The sequence below is a fragment of the Acanthochromis polyacanthus genome, chromosome 17 (assembly GCF_021347895.1).
Source record: "Acanthochromis polyacanthus isolate Apoly-LR-REF ecotype Palm Island chromosome 17, KAUST_Apoly_ChrSc, whole genome shotgun sequence".
NCBI lineage: Eukaryota > Metazoa > Chordata > Actinopteri > Pomacentridae > Acanthochromis > Acanthochromis polyacanthus.
In genome coordinates this window covers 13,289,278-13,304,539 of record NC_067129.1, presented here as the reverse complement: position 1 = coordinate 13,304,539, position 15,262 = coordinate 13,289,278, and the positions used below count along the sequence as shown (strand labels likewise).

Below are 15,262 nucleotides of genomic sequence, written 5' to 3'. Positions count from 1 at the left end.
TCAGAAAAACACGTGTGTACTGCATAAACACAACTGCAGCCACTCTAGAAGTAGAAAGGATAAATATCTCTAAAGGCATCCCAAAATTTGCCTTAAAATATTTGGTGACAGTTGCACTGTTTTACACACACACACACACACACACACACACACACACACACACACACACACACACACACACACTTTAATAGCTGCTTTGAGAACATTCTTCTTTTGTTATCATGTAACATGATCTAGCAAACCTCACAGCACCCTCTGTTCCAAATGAAATCTAACTTTAAACCTCGCAAACAAACAATATTTCAAATGAGAAACATCCTTAAATCATTCTTTGAGCGTTAGATTGACCTGTTTTCTTTAAAACATAATTAGAATGTGAAAGTCATGGTAGTTAGTGTTGCGGGAAGAAGATTCTACAAATGAACAGGAAAAAAAAACATTGAAAACATTATCAGAACATTTCTCAGCATATTTTCAAACCAAAACTATTCCAGCTGGGTCACCACACATTTTTCCTTGTTTTCTTCAGACAAACTTTCTACCATCAGATCCATGTGGGTTAAATTTGGACTCATCCAAAAATAAGCGTCAACAAAAAGCTGCTGTCTGTAGATGTTCCTGTCACGATCTGAGGAGGGCTGGACCCGAGCAGAGAGCCACACCACCAAGGCTGGTTGGAATGAAGGGTTTTATTGCTGGGGGGTGAAATGGTGGCTAGATGGGGGAAAACCAGAGTGCAGGAACGGCTGGTGTAGTGGGGGGTTTTGACCAGGAACGGGGGGTCCAGGCAGGGACAGAAGGGGTCCAGGCAGGAATGAGGGTCCAGGCATGAGCAGGGGGGTCCAGGAGGAGAAAACCGGTGATGACTTGGGTTGGGGAGAGCCGGAGGGAAGGAGGACAGCAGGGATCCCGGACAGCTGTGTCTGGCAGAGGCAGAAGGAAAAAACAAGGCAGGAACTCAAAACAGAACTAGTAAGAGGCTAGAGAGCAAAACTGAACTGCATGGTTCTTGTTTAATACTCTGGCAGGGAGTGGAAGGCTGAGCCGGTACTTATTGTTGAGGCGAGTCATTAGTGAGATGATCGTCAGCTGTCCGGGAGCCGTGGAGGTGGTTGATTGCCTGAGTGGAGTCAGCTGAGAAGTTAGAAACCACTCAGGCACCGAGCTGCGGGGGGAAGATACAGGGCAGAGGAGCGGATGGGAGACAGGCAAGACAGACAGGGCAGAGGAGCGGATGGGAGACAGGCAAGACAGACAGGGCAGAGGAGAAGGGAGCTGTGACAGTTTCTCTACAAACTCTGTCTTCTTGTTTGACTCTGTCCACCCATGCTGGCTTATCCTGTCTCCAGTCATCTGTGGACATGGAGGTAACTTTTATTGACCTGTTTCAGCCTTTTTTTTGAGTTTGTTCACAATTACGCATTCAAACCTCCTGTTGTTCTCGCTAGATCTACATGTGTGTCTTCTGTTGTCAATCATAAATCTCATTTAAAAAAAAAAAAGAGAATATATCAAAGTGTGACAGATGGAAGATTTTTTCTTGCTGATTTGGCAAGGTAAATCATAGCCAAGTGTATTTCTCTGTGTTTTATGTGTGTGACTACAAATTGATGCTGTGGCTGAACACTTCCTGTACTGACTTTAAAGCGCTGGAGCTGCTGCAGCTGCTTTGCTACTTCGGTGCTCCAGCTAAGCCTTATTTATGGGTACAGTGTATGAGAGGATGATCACAGACTGCACTAGAAGAGGCAAAGGAGGGAAACTGCAGTGAGTTTATTCAGATTTACACCAAGATTCACAGCGTGGCTTCTGTAAACGTGCACCTCCCTCCACTTTTTGCACTCATGCAGCCCTGGATCGACACTCTCCAGTGTCCCTGTTCCACAGTTTTGCAGTCACTCTTTCTCAGTTTGTTTGGGTTCATTGGATCGAATATGCTGCCCAGAGCAAAACTGAGATAGCCCTGGTGTCCCCAGTAACTCATTTAGCATTTAATATAAATTACATTTGGTATACAATTCATTTTGTTGTGGTGCAGATAAAATGACTTTGGCTGCAATGTTCAGGGATCAGGAGGTCTTTTCTAATCTGAGCTGGGAAACAATCACTTGCACTTTGGGGCCTGAATAGCCTACCAAACCTGTTTGTTCTTAATTATACTTTTGTGGGAACAGGCATGCCTCAAAGGCGGGTCAAAGATAGGTTGCATGAGAGGGAAGATCTAAGCACTCAGCTGCGTTGAAATGCAATTATGTGCAATTTGATTTTTGAAGACTGATGTCTAAATTGCGCTACACTCTATGCTCCATGCAGTGGAATACTTCAGACATACAGGATAGCATGCATTTAAGGTTGCTGATCTGCTGCAGTGAGAACCACCAGTATCTGAAGCAGTTTTGAAAGAGAAAGCAGGTGCAGCAGCTCATAAGCACCACATTATGGAGAAGAAGGATATAGATTCAATTTGAAAAGTCATGTCATATCATCAAGTCAACAGCAAACTGACAGGTCTCTGAACGTGAACACGCCTCACTATTCGCCCACAGCTCGTCCACATGTTAATCTGCAGCCCCCAGGCCTAAACAGAAAACCCTCACAGACTTAACTGACACAACAGCTGCTTAAGGGAGTCTGTTAGGCCTTAAACTAGAGTAAGGGGAAGGAAAGGGACGCACAACTGTGACGGCACATTAGAAAAGTGAATTTGAGCTCGGGTTTCATTCGCAGTTTGATCGGATGCTCAGTTTAATACTTCCTGATTGTGACATTACAGTGTTTTTGGCCTTTTAGCAAACTAAAAAGTGAGGTAGGCCATGAAGTTCTACAAATCCTCGGGGAACATTTGGCTGAAAATGAAAACAACACTACACCAGTGCAGTAAATAACCAAAACAGCAAGCAGTCTGACACAGTTCTTTATCAATAAATCTGTAAACAAAATTTTTCCCTGCACTTTCCATGTTTAATTTGTGCACATTTTGTTGGGATGTATGAACCAAGTTCATACATCATCAGTTTTGCCCCTTAGGAAGGTCTGAATGGTTGAAAAATGACCATTAGATTCCTCTTACCCCTGACTGACTGTTTGACAACGGGAAAGCCCTAAATCCCCGAGCACCGAGCAGAAACACACGTCAAAGTCTCTGATTATAGAGATTTGGCCCAATGCTGCCCTGTTGTCATTGTTTCACCCTGCCTCTTGTCTCACCTCAAACACCCACCAGATGTCCTCAGACTTGTCTTCTGTTTCCATCCACTTGACTGCCACACCCACTTCAGCTGCTCAACATTCTTCAGTCAGCCCCCATTTTATCTATACCTGCTGTTTTGTATTTGTTCTTCACTTGATTCTCACTAATATTTGATCTTTTTGTTATATACCTGCTTGTAAGACCTCATTTTGCATTTTTAAATAAGCTATCTAAACAATTCATGCATCCCTGGTCATGCTTGCACCTGCTGTCCATGCACAAACCATGAAGGAGTTCAAGAAAAAAACTGAGAATGCTGTATACTGTGTTGTGTTTATTGCATATGGCCCATGTGGGGAAATGTGACATTAATATGGCCTGGTGGAATTGAGCACATGCACAGTAAGAAACCAGCTCTGCAGCCGCTTCCTTCTGCAGATGTGCTGCGTGGTGCACCACAGTTTCAGCTGCTTTTTAATGCTGCTCCCTCAGCCTCATCTCCCTAAAGTCGCAACCGGAAATAAAATCTAGATAGTAACCGACTTTACATAAGTGTATGCAGCGGTGTGGAAAAACAGCAAGTAAAACAAATGTACACATATCAGTTTTATTCCTATAAAGAAAAGACACAAATTTGATTTCAACATGTAGATCTAAAGCAGAGTAACAGCTGGATGCTTGGAGGGAACACAGCGGCTGCACACGAGTGGAAGATTAAGAAGAGTTCTAGCAGGACAATTTGTGTACGGTCAGAGGTCAAACACTGCAATCAAATGAAAATGCAGATCTATTTTAATCCAATCAAGAATAGGAAATCACTCCAACGCTCCTTCAATGTTGTGCATAAATAACTTGCATAAATAACACAAATGCACCAAACTGCTGCAACACGTACACTGCATGATGAACTGCTGCCTTTAATGACACTCCTGTGTGGTTTCTCAGGCAGGGCTGAAGTCGAAAAGAATGTAACCGTACAGGTTTGATCATATGTGACTGGGCATGCAGTGAAGGAGCCACAATAATTCTGTCACAACATCAATAAGACAGACAATGAATGACAGTGAGCTGTTGCTTATCTCTACACATCAACCTGAATTCAAACCAAATGAACAAACATTAAACAAAGACAATATGCAATATTGCTTCTTAGGATGCTGTCATCTGTGTTTTAAAGCTGCCTAACTGAATTTGTCATACTAACAATTAGAAATGACAATGAGAAAACAGTCTGACAATGAAAAGGGGAAGAATTATCACTCAAATATGAGGATGCTCTTGGGCTTTATCAGGTCTCACTGTTCTTGTTATTACAGGTGTAAAGTATTCACTTTCAATAACACCTTTTTTTCCTCTCATAAAAAAACAGAGCATCTCAAATTGAAAGTCTCCCAACATAACCATGTAAAACATCAGGTGAGTTTTTCAGCACCGTTGAGGATGTGTGTACCAGTAGCCTCTAAGCTTCACATCATTAGAAAGTGAATCCACCACAATCAAAAGCATCAAAATCAGAGTCTGCCACCTCGAAGTCAAAGCTGTTGTAGTGTGGGGAGTCGAGTGCGGGGTTGCCGGTGTGGTACGCTCCTGCTGGTCCCATGCCAGAGAAATCCGGATTGATTGGCAGGTCAGCGGCTTTGGCCTCCAGATTAGAGGGCGAGCATGCGCCAAGGTATCCCATAGCAGAGGAGGCAGCAGCTCCTCCCATCAGCAGATAAACCGCCTTCATTGCTTGGGCATTACTGACAGTGCCGTGACGCAGACACCCCACTGAATACGGGCCTCCTTTGTAATACTTTGAGCGGGGAGAATTCCGGCCTGTTGGATTAAGGGGTTTGGAAAGAAAAAAACAAAAAATGCCCAACATGTTTTCAGTACAGCTCAATCTCTGAACAAGCCTCTGTTTAGTTTGATGTTTTTCTTGACAATATTCCAAACACCTAAACTGACCTTTCTCTTTTGGGGAAGCACAGGTCATGGGCCCTGGGGAGGAAGACTCTGTGTCACTGATGGGTGGAGTTGGCGGATCTTTGTCCAGGATTTGCTCAGGCACCAGATCTCGGAGAGAAATGTGCGGTGGAATCACCTGGTGTCGCTTACAGGGACTGAGAGGTGATGAGAGACTCTGTAGGAAATGAATTCAGCAGCTGATTAAAGAAAAAAATCTACAAATACATATATCATCACTGTGATGCTCAGTCACATCATATCAGCTATTAGCAGTGCTAGCAGTGGATGTTGGGTGGTTGGTCCACTGGTTTGCTCCAGAGTGATACATCTCAACTAGTTGATATATTATCACAGAAAAATATTTCATCATTAATGAGTAGTTCCTGAATAATTTCAAACTCAGGAGGTAATGATAAGTTCCTAGAAAACAGAACGTGACACACTAATACATATTTATTTACTCTATCAATTTGGAGTTAGTTTTGAGTTCTTTTGTTCAGACATAAAGTGAAGACATAGATGTTCATTACCTTTCTTGACAGTTTCGGCGAAAGTTCTCGCCTTTGAAACTGTCAAGAAAGGTAATGAACATCTATCTCTTCACCTTATGTCTGAACAAAACAACTCAAAACCAATGTATTAACAAGAAAACATGATGAACGTTTTTGAACAATTTGGAGTTATTGAATTTTTGACTTTGGTTGGTTTTGAATTCACTACGCACTCATTTTTTTCTAATTTACACTTTCCCATAATAAAGTATTCCTAATTTTCGTACACAAAGTCATTGTTGCCCGGTAGATGTTGTCTATTGACTTTGCTGCTTCCCTAAAACTCTCTGTCGTGTCACTACTGACATGTTTTTAGTAAAATGTCTCACCGATACTCATTTATCTTCCACTCAGGATGAACAGTAATCATATAAAGTTTCGTAAAGTTTCAAATACCAGCAGGTGAAAAAAATGTAAACATCTGCATAACTAATGGTTGCTGTGGTAACGCTAAACAGACTACAAAGCACATAGTAAATAGAGTAAGCATTGCCAGCCCCTGTAAGCACGTTGGCACAATGCACTGCTGTATGCTCTTAAACATATTTTCCAAATGATAAAACAAGCAAAGAAACTCACCTTTTTTACCTTCTTCATCATATTCACCCATTGACTGAAAAGTGATCAAAGGGATTCAGTTATTACCTCCGTGTGCACATCAGTATTTCGGCATGACAATGAAATAACTAGGATGTCTACAAGAGTGGAATCTACAGTATTTGTGTCTCCAGATTGCTACCTGTGTTGCTATCCTTTCCACATTTCCTGTCACACAATATCGACTTTGTTGTACATTGTCTAACATGTCCGACTGAAACAAAGGATAAGCAGGAATGGAAAACATGTAGGCAGTTTGAAAGTGGAATGTAGGAACTGTAGGTGGAAGAGGAAAGAACATTTACAAGCAATAAAGTATGAGTTTAAAATTTTGGGAAACACACTAATTACTAAAAAGGGTAGCTCTTTTGGCTAGGTGGGTTTTAAAATCTAAAAACTAGGCTTAAAACTTTTACTTCTGCTTCTTCTCAATGTTGTATTTTCTCTGTTCTCCCCTCACTTCAGCTGGTTGAGGCAGACAGCTGCCCTGCCTGAGCCTGGTTCTGTCAGAGGTTTTTTTCAATGTTAAATGGAGCTTTTCCTTTCCACTGTTGCCATGTGCTTGCTAAAGTGGAGATATTGGGTTTCTCTGTAAAATACAATAAGGTACTGATTTTACAATGTGCTAAAAGTGCCCCAAGATAAACTATGTTATGATTTGGTGCAATATAAGTAAAAGTGAATTGAATTACTTTTTGAGCTCTTATTGTTTTTATACGTCAGTTTTCTTCTTGTGACGCGAAGCTAACCGGGTACACAAACAAAGACAGAAAACAGTCAAAGGTATTTCCCAAAAGCTTGCAAAATTGTTCCACAACTATCATCCAAACTACAAAATTGGAACAAGGAAAATTAATTAGCCGATAAAGTACAGAAAGCACCAGACCTGCAGTCTGCAGGGGTTTCAGCCAGCAGCAGCAAGTATTTATTCTGAGGGAGAATCAGAGCAAAGCAGCAATCCCTGCATCCACCGGAGGGTAATTTAGGCAGGTCTAGGATCTCCTTGCCTTCCACAATTGCATCACAACCGCCTTGTAGCTGCACCAGCTGGTCGGGGGGAGACGACACATCGTGGCACACCAGCAGACTGCCTTCAGCTGTCAGCAGCAAAAACCTCTTCTTCCACTGTTTGAAAATGAATCCACCTGGATGAGAGGAGCAGGGTGGAAATAGCAAATGGCTCTGAAACAAACAATTCTAATGTGAACCGCAAACGCTCAGAGCATATTGACCGTATTAGACGTGGTCACAGTGATCATGACAGCAGTGGCAGCAGTGTACATGTGGATTAAAGAATGAACACTATGTCGTTCCATCATCCCAGCAGATTAGAGGCGGTCGGATGCACGGAGGATCAAAGTGCTGTGAATGTTGTGCTCGACTAATCAGACCATGTTGACCAATGTGCTCATCACTGAGCAGATTCACACGCACACATCTGGACCTGCTTATGCCATATACCTACAGTAAACAACGCATGGGCACACAACAGAACTACGACACCTAGAGCTGCTGTGTGACAATCTTTTAGCATGTTTTCTATTGCGGTGTTTGCTGCCACAGCTGTTGAATGAGAATCCTTAGATTTTTTTTCTACCTGTTTTTGAAAAAATATCATACTTTCCCAAAAACGAATAACTTAATGAGCAACTCTGAAGAACTATTTCACTCATTCACAACTAAATAATGCAGAATCTAGTCAAAATTCTAACAAAAGTCTAGATAAACAAGATCAACATTTATCAATGCTTGATAGTAAACAGACATCCAATTTGGAAATTGCAACAAAATCCCTTGAGAAACCATTCTTTAAGTAGGTGTGAAAGGAAATGATTTTTGCTTATAAGATGTCATGATAGCTGTAGTAATCATCCAACTCACCATACATCTTGAGCGTCCCATGGTGTATCTCCGAGACGTTCATGTCAACCAGGCGATGTATCCCAGTCTGACAGGCTCAGAGCAGCGTTTCAGCACAGGACGGGCGAGAAGCACATGAGATTCAATGTGAGTTTTAATGCTCAGGCTTAATCCCCAGTCAGCTGGGATTCTCCACAGAGCCAAAGTTCAGCAGCTTTGTATGAAAATGGGTTGTGATGAGATGTTACACAAAAACTGCTGCCGTGTGTGCAGAAAGACTTACCAGCATGATTCAAGTGCTTTTTAATTCTCCTCTTTAATATCAATCCAGTTTCACAGACACAGAATTAATAGAATTTGAAATCCAGTTCAATAAACCTGGGGAGGCATCTACTTCAGTAGGGAAATGTAAAATGAATAATAAGTCAACAGCAGCCACAAAATCATTGAGGTGTTTTTTTTTTTTCGAAGTTATTCTTCAACAGCTTCACAATAGTCATAGTGTCATATGTGATCCAACATGTTAGCTCTCTGACATGTGGTCAGACTACAACAGTATTTACTGCTAACACAAACATGTATTGTTACATAATAACAGTGAAGAGAAAAGGCATTTAATTGTAAAAACTGCAGATTTAATAACACATCAGAGAGGTAAATTTAGCTCAACTCTAGATAAATCTACAGCGAGTTTGCCGAAATGCTAACTTTTTCATCATCTCTTATGTTATAATTCATTGAAATGTATTTTTCAACAACAATTGAATCCCTACTGTAAAGGTCGGGGATTAGGACACACATTTAAGGATTCAAAGGCAAAAAATGCGTTTGAGTATAAAGAGGATTACTGTCTGCTGAATGGTTAAGTGCCAGATGATGTAACTCTTCACATGAAATGAACTTCACACAATAAAAACGTAAATACTGTAAAGTGAAGCTTAGATGCTTTGCTTAAGTTCACTCCCCCTATTTTTATTGTCATTTTTCTCTCTACTCTTTTCAGTCAGATTGCTTTTTGCTTTCAGTGCCTTCAGTGTTAAAAAGGATTAAAAAGGACACCGTAGCCACAGCAACACTGAGCACAGACATGCGTTAAACATACAGTGTAAAGTACAAGGTCAGCTCGTAGTCCGATTACATTCACACTCTGACGGAAACTATTCACCACTTCAGATTTTAAGTTGTCTCCACAGACAATAAATAAAATAATTTAGAATCAAACATATGCACTGGAGTATCTGAAGAAAACAAAACAGAACAAAATAGTCAAACTGAGAAATAAATGGGATAAAGTGAAAATGACACAATATCAAAAATGATGTACTGAATCTGAACTAAACTATTCACTACGTGTAAAGACATAAAGGTGATTTCCTAGTTTATACATTCTGTTGTCTCTGTGCTAGTTGATAGTGTTACTGGGGCTGTAGAAGAGAGGTGATGAAGAGTGTTGGCGAAGTGGAGAAGAACAGCAGGAGTGATTTATGACAGAAGGTTTACAATAGCAAAAAAACATTGGGAACATGTGGGCTGGAGGCAATACAGACAAAAAACAGAAAGAAGATGGAGTTGGAGGTAAAGCTGTGCATCAGGAGTGATGAGGATGAACAGGATTAGGAATGAGTTTGTTAGAGGGGCAGCTCAGGTTGGAAGAGGAAGTAAAGAAAGAGAGGAAAGGTTGTGTTGGTGTAGACACGTGGAAGAGAGATGTTGGGTACTTTTACATTCTCACATAAATAATTGCTGAACAGACAACAAATTAAAACTCGTGTGCAGAAAGTCATGACACTCCGAAATTGTTGAAAGAGGCCATTTGTTAGATGAGCATGTAAATGACTGGATTTTAAAAAGTTTGTCCATAGAACTGGCAGTTTTCTCATATTAACACTTCAGTGACATCATTTCTTGTAGTCTGCAAAAGATGCTTTTTAGTAGGAAAAATAGTTTGTTGTAAAAATATTAGCAGACTTTCTAATAATGGTCGTGCTTTTAATAGTTGGCGAAAATGATTTTGCATTTTTTAATGACAAAATCAATTTGCTGTGCGTGTTGTCCAAAATCATAAAGACAAATACCACTTCAATAGCTGTAGTATCTGTCCATTCAGCTAAAGTAAATGTTGGCTAGGAAAGCTGATCCTCATATTGCTTTCTGAAACAGTCTCCAGCAGGGAAGAAGTCCCAGCAACGCTCCTGGTACATTTTCCACACGTATGACTCCTAAAACAGAGAATTTAAGAAACGACACAGAATGAGGCAAGAAACTAAAAGGAGAAGACTTTGATAAAAAAAAAACAAAAAAAAAAAACCTGACTGACCTGTCCAGTGTGCTCCGTCTCATCTTTGTTGATAAGGTACATTAAGAAGAACCTGAAAAACACATACATGTTAATATTTTCTTTGCACATGCTGTTCATGCTTCCCCAAATGCAGTGTAACATAGAGGAGGTACGCTCACATGTAATTGGCCAAGTTGTGCTCATCGAAAGTGTGGGTCTCAAAGCCATGAGGTGTCGTGTCAAAGTAGTCACTTCCGATGCCACATATGAAGCATTTTGTCTGCAGGAAAATTAGTAATGAGGATTAAAGTCACCATGATAAGATGCATCAGGTAACAGTGTCAACCGTAAAGTGTTATACCTCCATGTCTTCCTTGACCTGCTCTTGTTGGTCTCTGAGTTCTCCAAAGGCATCAATGATCAGACCTACAGTATTTGTGCAATAACAATGTTGTTAGAGATGTTTACAATCTGTAAAGTGCCAAACGCATCTTAAATTTCCTTCGTTCTACCAACAGTTTCAGAAAAGTCTTTAAAAGAGCCGTACATTGTTCCTTTTCCCTTCCCTTAATTCACTCCAACAACAGTACAGCATGACATTTTAAAATCATGGCCAAGTACAGCATCGTCTTTACCCTGAATAATGGCCAACAGAATGACAATGACGAAGAAGAAGAAAGTGATATCAAAGACCACTCGATAAAGCTCGTATTCATCTCCAGCAGGATCCTCGATCTCATCTCCGATGCCTCCACCAGCACGCACACCCACGTACATGTGGAAAAGGTAACACTGTAAAGGGAAGAAAAAAAACACATCATTTGGGAATTGTTGTAGCCATAAAAGCATGACAGTGCACGTTTTAAACCAAAAGTAACTTACAGTCATCATATCATCACATTTCATATCTGGTTCATCTTCATCCTCGCTCTTGTTGTAAAACTTGCGGAAGAAATTGAAGGCAACTACGGTGTAAAGATACACGACCACAGCCAACAAGCCCACTGTCATCATGAGCTACAAGAGACGGAAAGGAAACACAGTTACTACATTAAACTGAGGCACATATAGTTCTGTTGTTAAGCTTTTTCTGCTCTTGCCTGTTTGCCGTTGTGTGTGACTGAGGACAGGATAGTACGGAGAGTCTTGACGCCCATGGCAATGTCCAGCAAGTGACAGGCGAAGAAGAAGTTGTTGTAATGTCCAAGCAAAGACATCACCAGGTACCAACACAGATAAAGGAAGGTCTACAAAGAGATATAGTATAATGTAGTGCAGTATAGAATAGCATTTTATTGCATGGTTCAGTATGAAATATCTAAGTAAATATAGGTTTGCTTACACCGTCTGTGAACACAACACCAAATTTCCAGAGCTGGTACTTGATGTCAATTGAGGTCACCCTAAAAAACACGTTTGTTTAAATCCATCACAAATTACTTGTTTCACTTTGGAAGAATAACATCTAATGTGCATTATTGCTCAGGTTTGTTGGTTAAACATGTAGTATACCATGCAAACACAGAGTTGTCAGGTTCCTCCTGTTTCTTCTCATGTTGTTGGCTCACATCCAGGGAGGCTAAATCGACACCCAGAAGTTCAGCGATTCTTTCTCTTCCATAAATGTCGCCGTACTTATCCAGAACCTGGACACAAACACAACATTGCATATTAATGTGCCCGACTGAATACATTTTAAAACCACCACAATCAAACATCACTCACCTTTCGTTTGACAAATTTGTCCCAATAGTTGTTGGGGAAAGAGCTGTGAAGAAACGGAACACAATTATTCAAGGAAATCGACTTCCGTTTGGCAATAGCTAAAAGTGTCTTCAAGGAGGCATATTTCTTTATCCACATACGGTGTATTCAGGACTAGTCGGTCCCACTGGCCCTTGATATCATCATCCTCAGGCTGCTCAGTAATGTAGAGGCCGTCAAACTCCAGCTTTCTTGCAAGTTCTTTCTCCCTTTTAAAGATCACCAGTGGAATCTGATAAAAAAAAAAAAACATTGAAAATGCTCTTTAATTTAGTTATGCCAGTTTGTTTTTTAAATTTGTCTATAATTCTAAATGTAAAGCGGCATCAAGATGAAACAATTCCTTCCATTTACTATGTGCCAAACATACCTTCAGGCAGTTGTAGCCAATGATACAGATGAATGAAATGACTGTGTGCAGGATGGCCAGAAAGGCTAATGTGGGCTGCATGTACCCAGTGCTCTCCTCTAAATAGAAATAAAGTGGAACATCTTCCTCGTCCTCATCTCCTTCATTCATTCCAGATCCCTCAGCCTCTTCTCCTGAGCCCTCAAACAACCCAGAGCCTTCGAAGAACCCGCTTCCCTCTGACATTCCAGATCCTTCCATTTCCTCAATCTCAGGCGGAGTCTCAGAAACCTAAACACAACAGGACAATGTAGAGACAAACCTTACCTGAGGCTCGGACAGCTCACACATAGCCCATTAAACAAAAACGACTTCAGCTCAGGTATGGGTAAACTTTGACACAAGCATGTTACCACAAGGGAATAACTCAAAGAGATAATTGTTTTTACCTTGTAGAACAGCAAAATGAAGTTCAGGGCAAATGCAAGGAACAGAGCCAAAAATCGCAGGTTGTAGAAGTTTCTGGAGAGGTAGTTCTAGAAAAGAGAGATAAATATTTTTAAGCTGTTTTGTGAGTGACCTTAAAATTATGCTTGCAAATCAACTGTGAAGCAATATAAACAAATGTGTCACCATAAATTTGTTTCTTTGAGTTTCCAGCTCAGTCCAGATTTGAAAACCGCCTTGTTTTTTCTGCTTCTTTTCTTTCTTTGCCGCCGCTTTCTTTGGTTCCACCGGTTGTTCGGTCTCTTTGCTCTGGGATTCTTTCTCTGCTTTCTCTCCATTTTCAACACTGAAAGCCAAACACTGTAGAGTTACTGGAAAATCACGGTGCGATGTTATCACTGTTGCAGATGTGCAACTCTTTCAATCTGTTTCCACACTCTTTAAAGAGAAGCCCAATTCTTGTGGTACAGTAATGATCTACTGATGGAAATGTATTTTGTCAGTTAGCACAAGAAATTTCTAGATGCTACAGTCCAGTCCTCTATCAATCCTTTGCATTCACAACACTGCCATAAAACCAATTTAAGCGGTTTCAGTAAAACTTTCTGAGAGCAAATTAATGTGGACAAGACAACAACTCAAGACTCTCACTCAGCCTTTTCAGGCTCCGGAGGAGGTTCTTCTACAGGAACAGGTTCAGGTGGTTTTTGGCTGGCCTCCGCCTCTTCTGGTGGCTGGAACAAACATCCACGGTTATTTTTTTACATTTTAGAGAAATATTTGTCATTGAAGACAGTGTGGAAGAAAACTAAGAGACAGACCAAGAACAACCAGTAAATCAGCTATTATTTCTGTACATTTTTTATTCATGTACAGTACAAATATAGCTCACCATTTTTCTCTTTGTTATGGGAGTTCCCTCAGGAGTTGGAGGTTCAACAGGTGCCTCCACACCCATGTCTCCAAGTCCACCTGGAGCATCGATTCCTGGTATTCTTCCGCCCTCTTTTTCCTGGGTATCCTCCTCTTCCTCTTCTCCACTCCCAGTCTCACCAGTGTCCGTTATCCCTCCAGTTTCTTGTTCTTCCCCTGTCCTTAGCTCCCCCGGTCCATCTCCATGTACATCATCCTGTGTGGGATCTGGCATACTTGCTAGTATCTCAGTCACAGTGATGTTTTTAGCTCCCTCCACCAAGCCACCTCCAAACAATGTTTGCCAGATGATCATAAAGAAGCCTTTGCACACATTGTAGATAAAGTGCAGTATGCTCATCAGGATGGTCCAGAAAAAAGTGGACAAAGCCACAACAATCTCTTTGAAGGTCATCTTTCTCACTCTGCGATACTGTCTGCGAAGGTTACGGAAAGTGAAAATGCTGAAGAAGCTTAACATGCTGTTTATAAAGTCTGCAAAGGCAGAGGTGGATTCAGGCTGCACTTCCTCTCCATTAACATCCTCATCTCCTCCTCCACCTGTTCCCCCACCTTGTCCTCCCTCACCTCCACCTTCATCTCCTTCATCATCTTCTTCACCCTTTTCTTCTTCCTCCTGCTCGGAAATTTGTGAAGCTATGTTCATCTCAAAGATGGTATCTTCGCAGAAGTTGACAAACATCTCCATCTTCTCTGACTCGCCACCCTCGTTGACAACGTCAAAGATGAACTGTCGTTTGGACTCTCTGACTTGTGGCATCTCCCACTGTCTGCGGTTCACCTCACTGATTTCAAAGTAGATGCGCTCAATCTTTCTGCTGGCTCCCATTATTTCAATTCTTCCCAGGAATGGACGGAAGTAGTTCAGCACACTCTCTGCTTGTTCTAGGAAGTTCTGTAGCCTGGTGTCATGGGGAACATGCTCAGACAGGTTGGTGAGCAACACGGCGATGTTGAAGCCGATGTCCTTGGCAGGTTCCTGGAAGCGATTGGCAAACTCCTCATAGTTGATCATGTCATTCTCATCTGCTTCTGAGCAGGACAAAAGAAACTGGATCTCTGAAGGGGAGTACTGTTTCTGACTGTCCATGGCCTTCTGGAAGTCCTTCTTGGAGATCAGCCCACGAGGGTCCGTGACGTAATCACGGAAAGCATCTGAAGCCACAATGTCTTTCAGCTTGAGGAACATATCAAAGAACTTGAGTATCATCTCCACATTGCTGGAAGACTCTACCAACATGTCTACCATCTGGCGGGCAATTGTACCGTTTACAACGTTTCCTGAATGAATGCAAAGTAAAATTAAAAGTTGAAAAGATGTACAAAGATGAAAACTGTTGAAA

General features: G+C 41.3%; 2 protein-coding genes across 2 annotated transcripts in view; both read right to left on the bottom strand.

Moving 5' to 3' along the window:
* Positions 1 to 3,783: 3,783 nt before the first annotated feature.
* LOC127530548 (uncharacterized) lies at positions 3,784 to 8,310 on the bottom strand. Its single transcript, XM_051937540.1, has 5 exons — positions 8,170 to 8,310; positions 7,175 to 7,433; positions 6,271 to 6,304; positions 5,141 to 5,315; positions 3,784 to 5,008 (listed from the first exon to the last, which is right to left on the bottom strand). Exons 1-5 carry the CDS (start codon positions 8,210 to 8,212, stop codon positions 4,665 to 4,667), a joined length of 855 nt encoding a protein of 284 aa, XP_051793500.1. The 5' UTR covers positions 8,213 to 8,310; the 3' UTR covers positions 3,784 to 4,664.
* Positions 8,311 to 8,445: 135 nt separating this feature from the next.
* Positions 8,446 to 15,262, bottom strand: part of LOC110948811 (ryanodine receptor 1-like) — a 51,674-nt gene continuing 44,857 nt past the window's right edge. The window contains exons 91-106 of the mRNA XM_051937541.1: positions 13,879 to 15,200; positions 13,638 to 13,720; positions 13,173 to 13,332; positions 12,989 to 13,075; positions 12,561 to 12,830; positions 12,292 to 12,422; positions 12,152 to 12,194; positions 11,939 to 12,072; positions 11,769 to 11,829; positions 11,527 to 11,673; positions 11,309 to 11,443; positions 11,062 to 11,218; positions 10,788 to 10,852; positions 10,606 to 10,706; positions 10,466 to 10,517; positions 8,446 to 10,367 (exon numbers count right to left, since the gene is read on the bottom strand). Of these exons, the coding sequence (XP_051793501.1) occupies positions 10,272 to 10,367; positions 10,466 to 10,517; positions 10,606 to 10,706; positions 10,788 to 10,852; positions 11,062 to 11,218; positions 11,309 to 11,443; positions 11,527 to 11,673; positions 11,769 to 11,829; positions 11,939 to 12,072; positions 12,152 to 12,194; positions 12,292 to 12,422; positions 12,561 to 12,830; positions 12,989 to 13,075; positions 13,173 to 13,332; positions 13,638 to 13,720; positions 13,879 to 15,200 (3,044 nt within the window). The 3' untranslated portion in view covers positions 8,446 to 10,271. The remainder of the gene's footprint in view (positions 10,368 to 10,465; positions 10,518 to 10,605; positions 10,707 to 10,787; positions 10,853 to 11,061; positions 11,219 to 11,308; positions 11,444 to 11,526; positions 11,674 to 11,768; positions 11,830 to 11,938; positions 12,073 to 12,151; positions 12,195 to 12,291; positions 12,423 to 12,560; positions 12,831 to 12,988; positions 13,076 to 13,172; positions 13,333 to 13,637; positions 13,721 to 13,878; positions 15,201 to 15,262) is intronic.

Coding starts and splice junctions, on each gene's coding strand:
- LOC127530548 (XM_051937540.1), bottom strand. CDS start 8,212: ATGAACGTCTCGGAGATACACCATGGGACGCTCAAGATGTATG. Junction 5,316..6,270: donor TGATGAAGAAGGTAAAAAAG/GTGAGTTTCTTT, acceptor CATTTCCTACAG/AGTCTCTCATCACCTCTCAG. Junction 5,009..5,140: donor TGCTTCCCCAAAAGAGAAAG/GTCAGTTTAGGT, acceptor TTAATCCAACAG/GCCGGAATTCTCCCCGCTCA.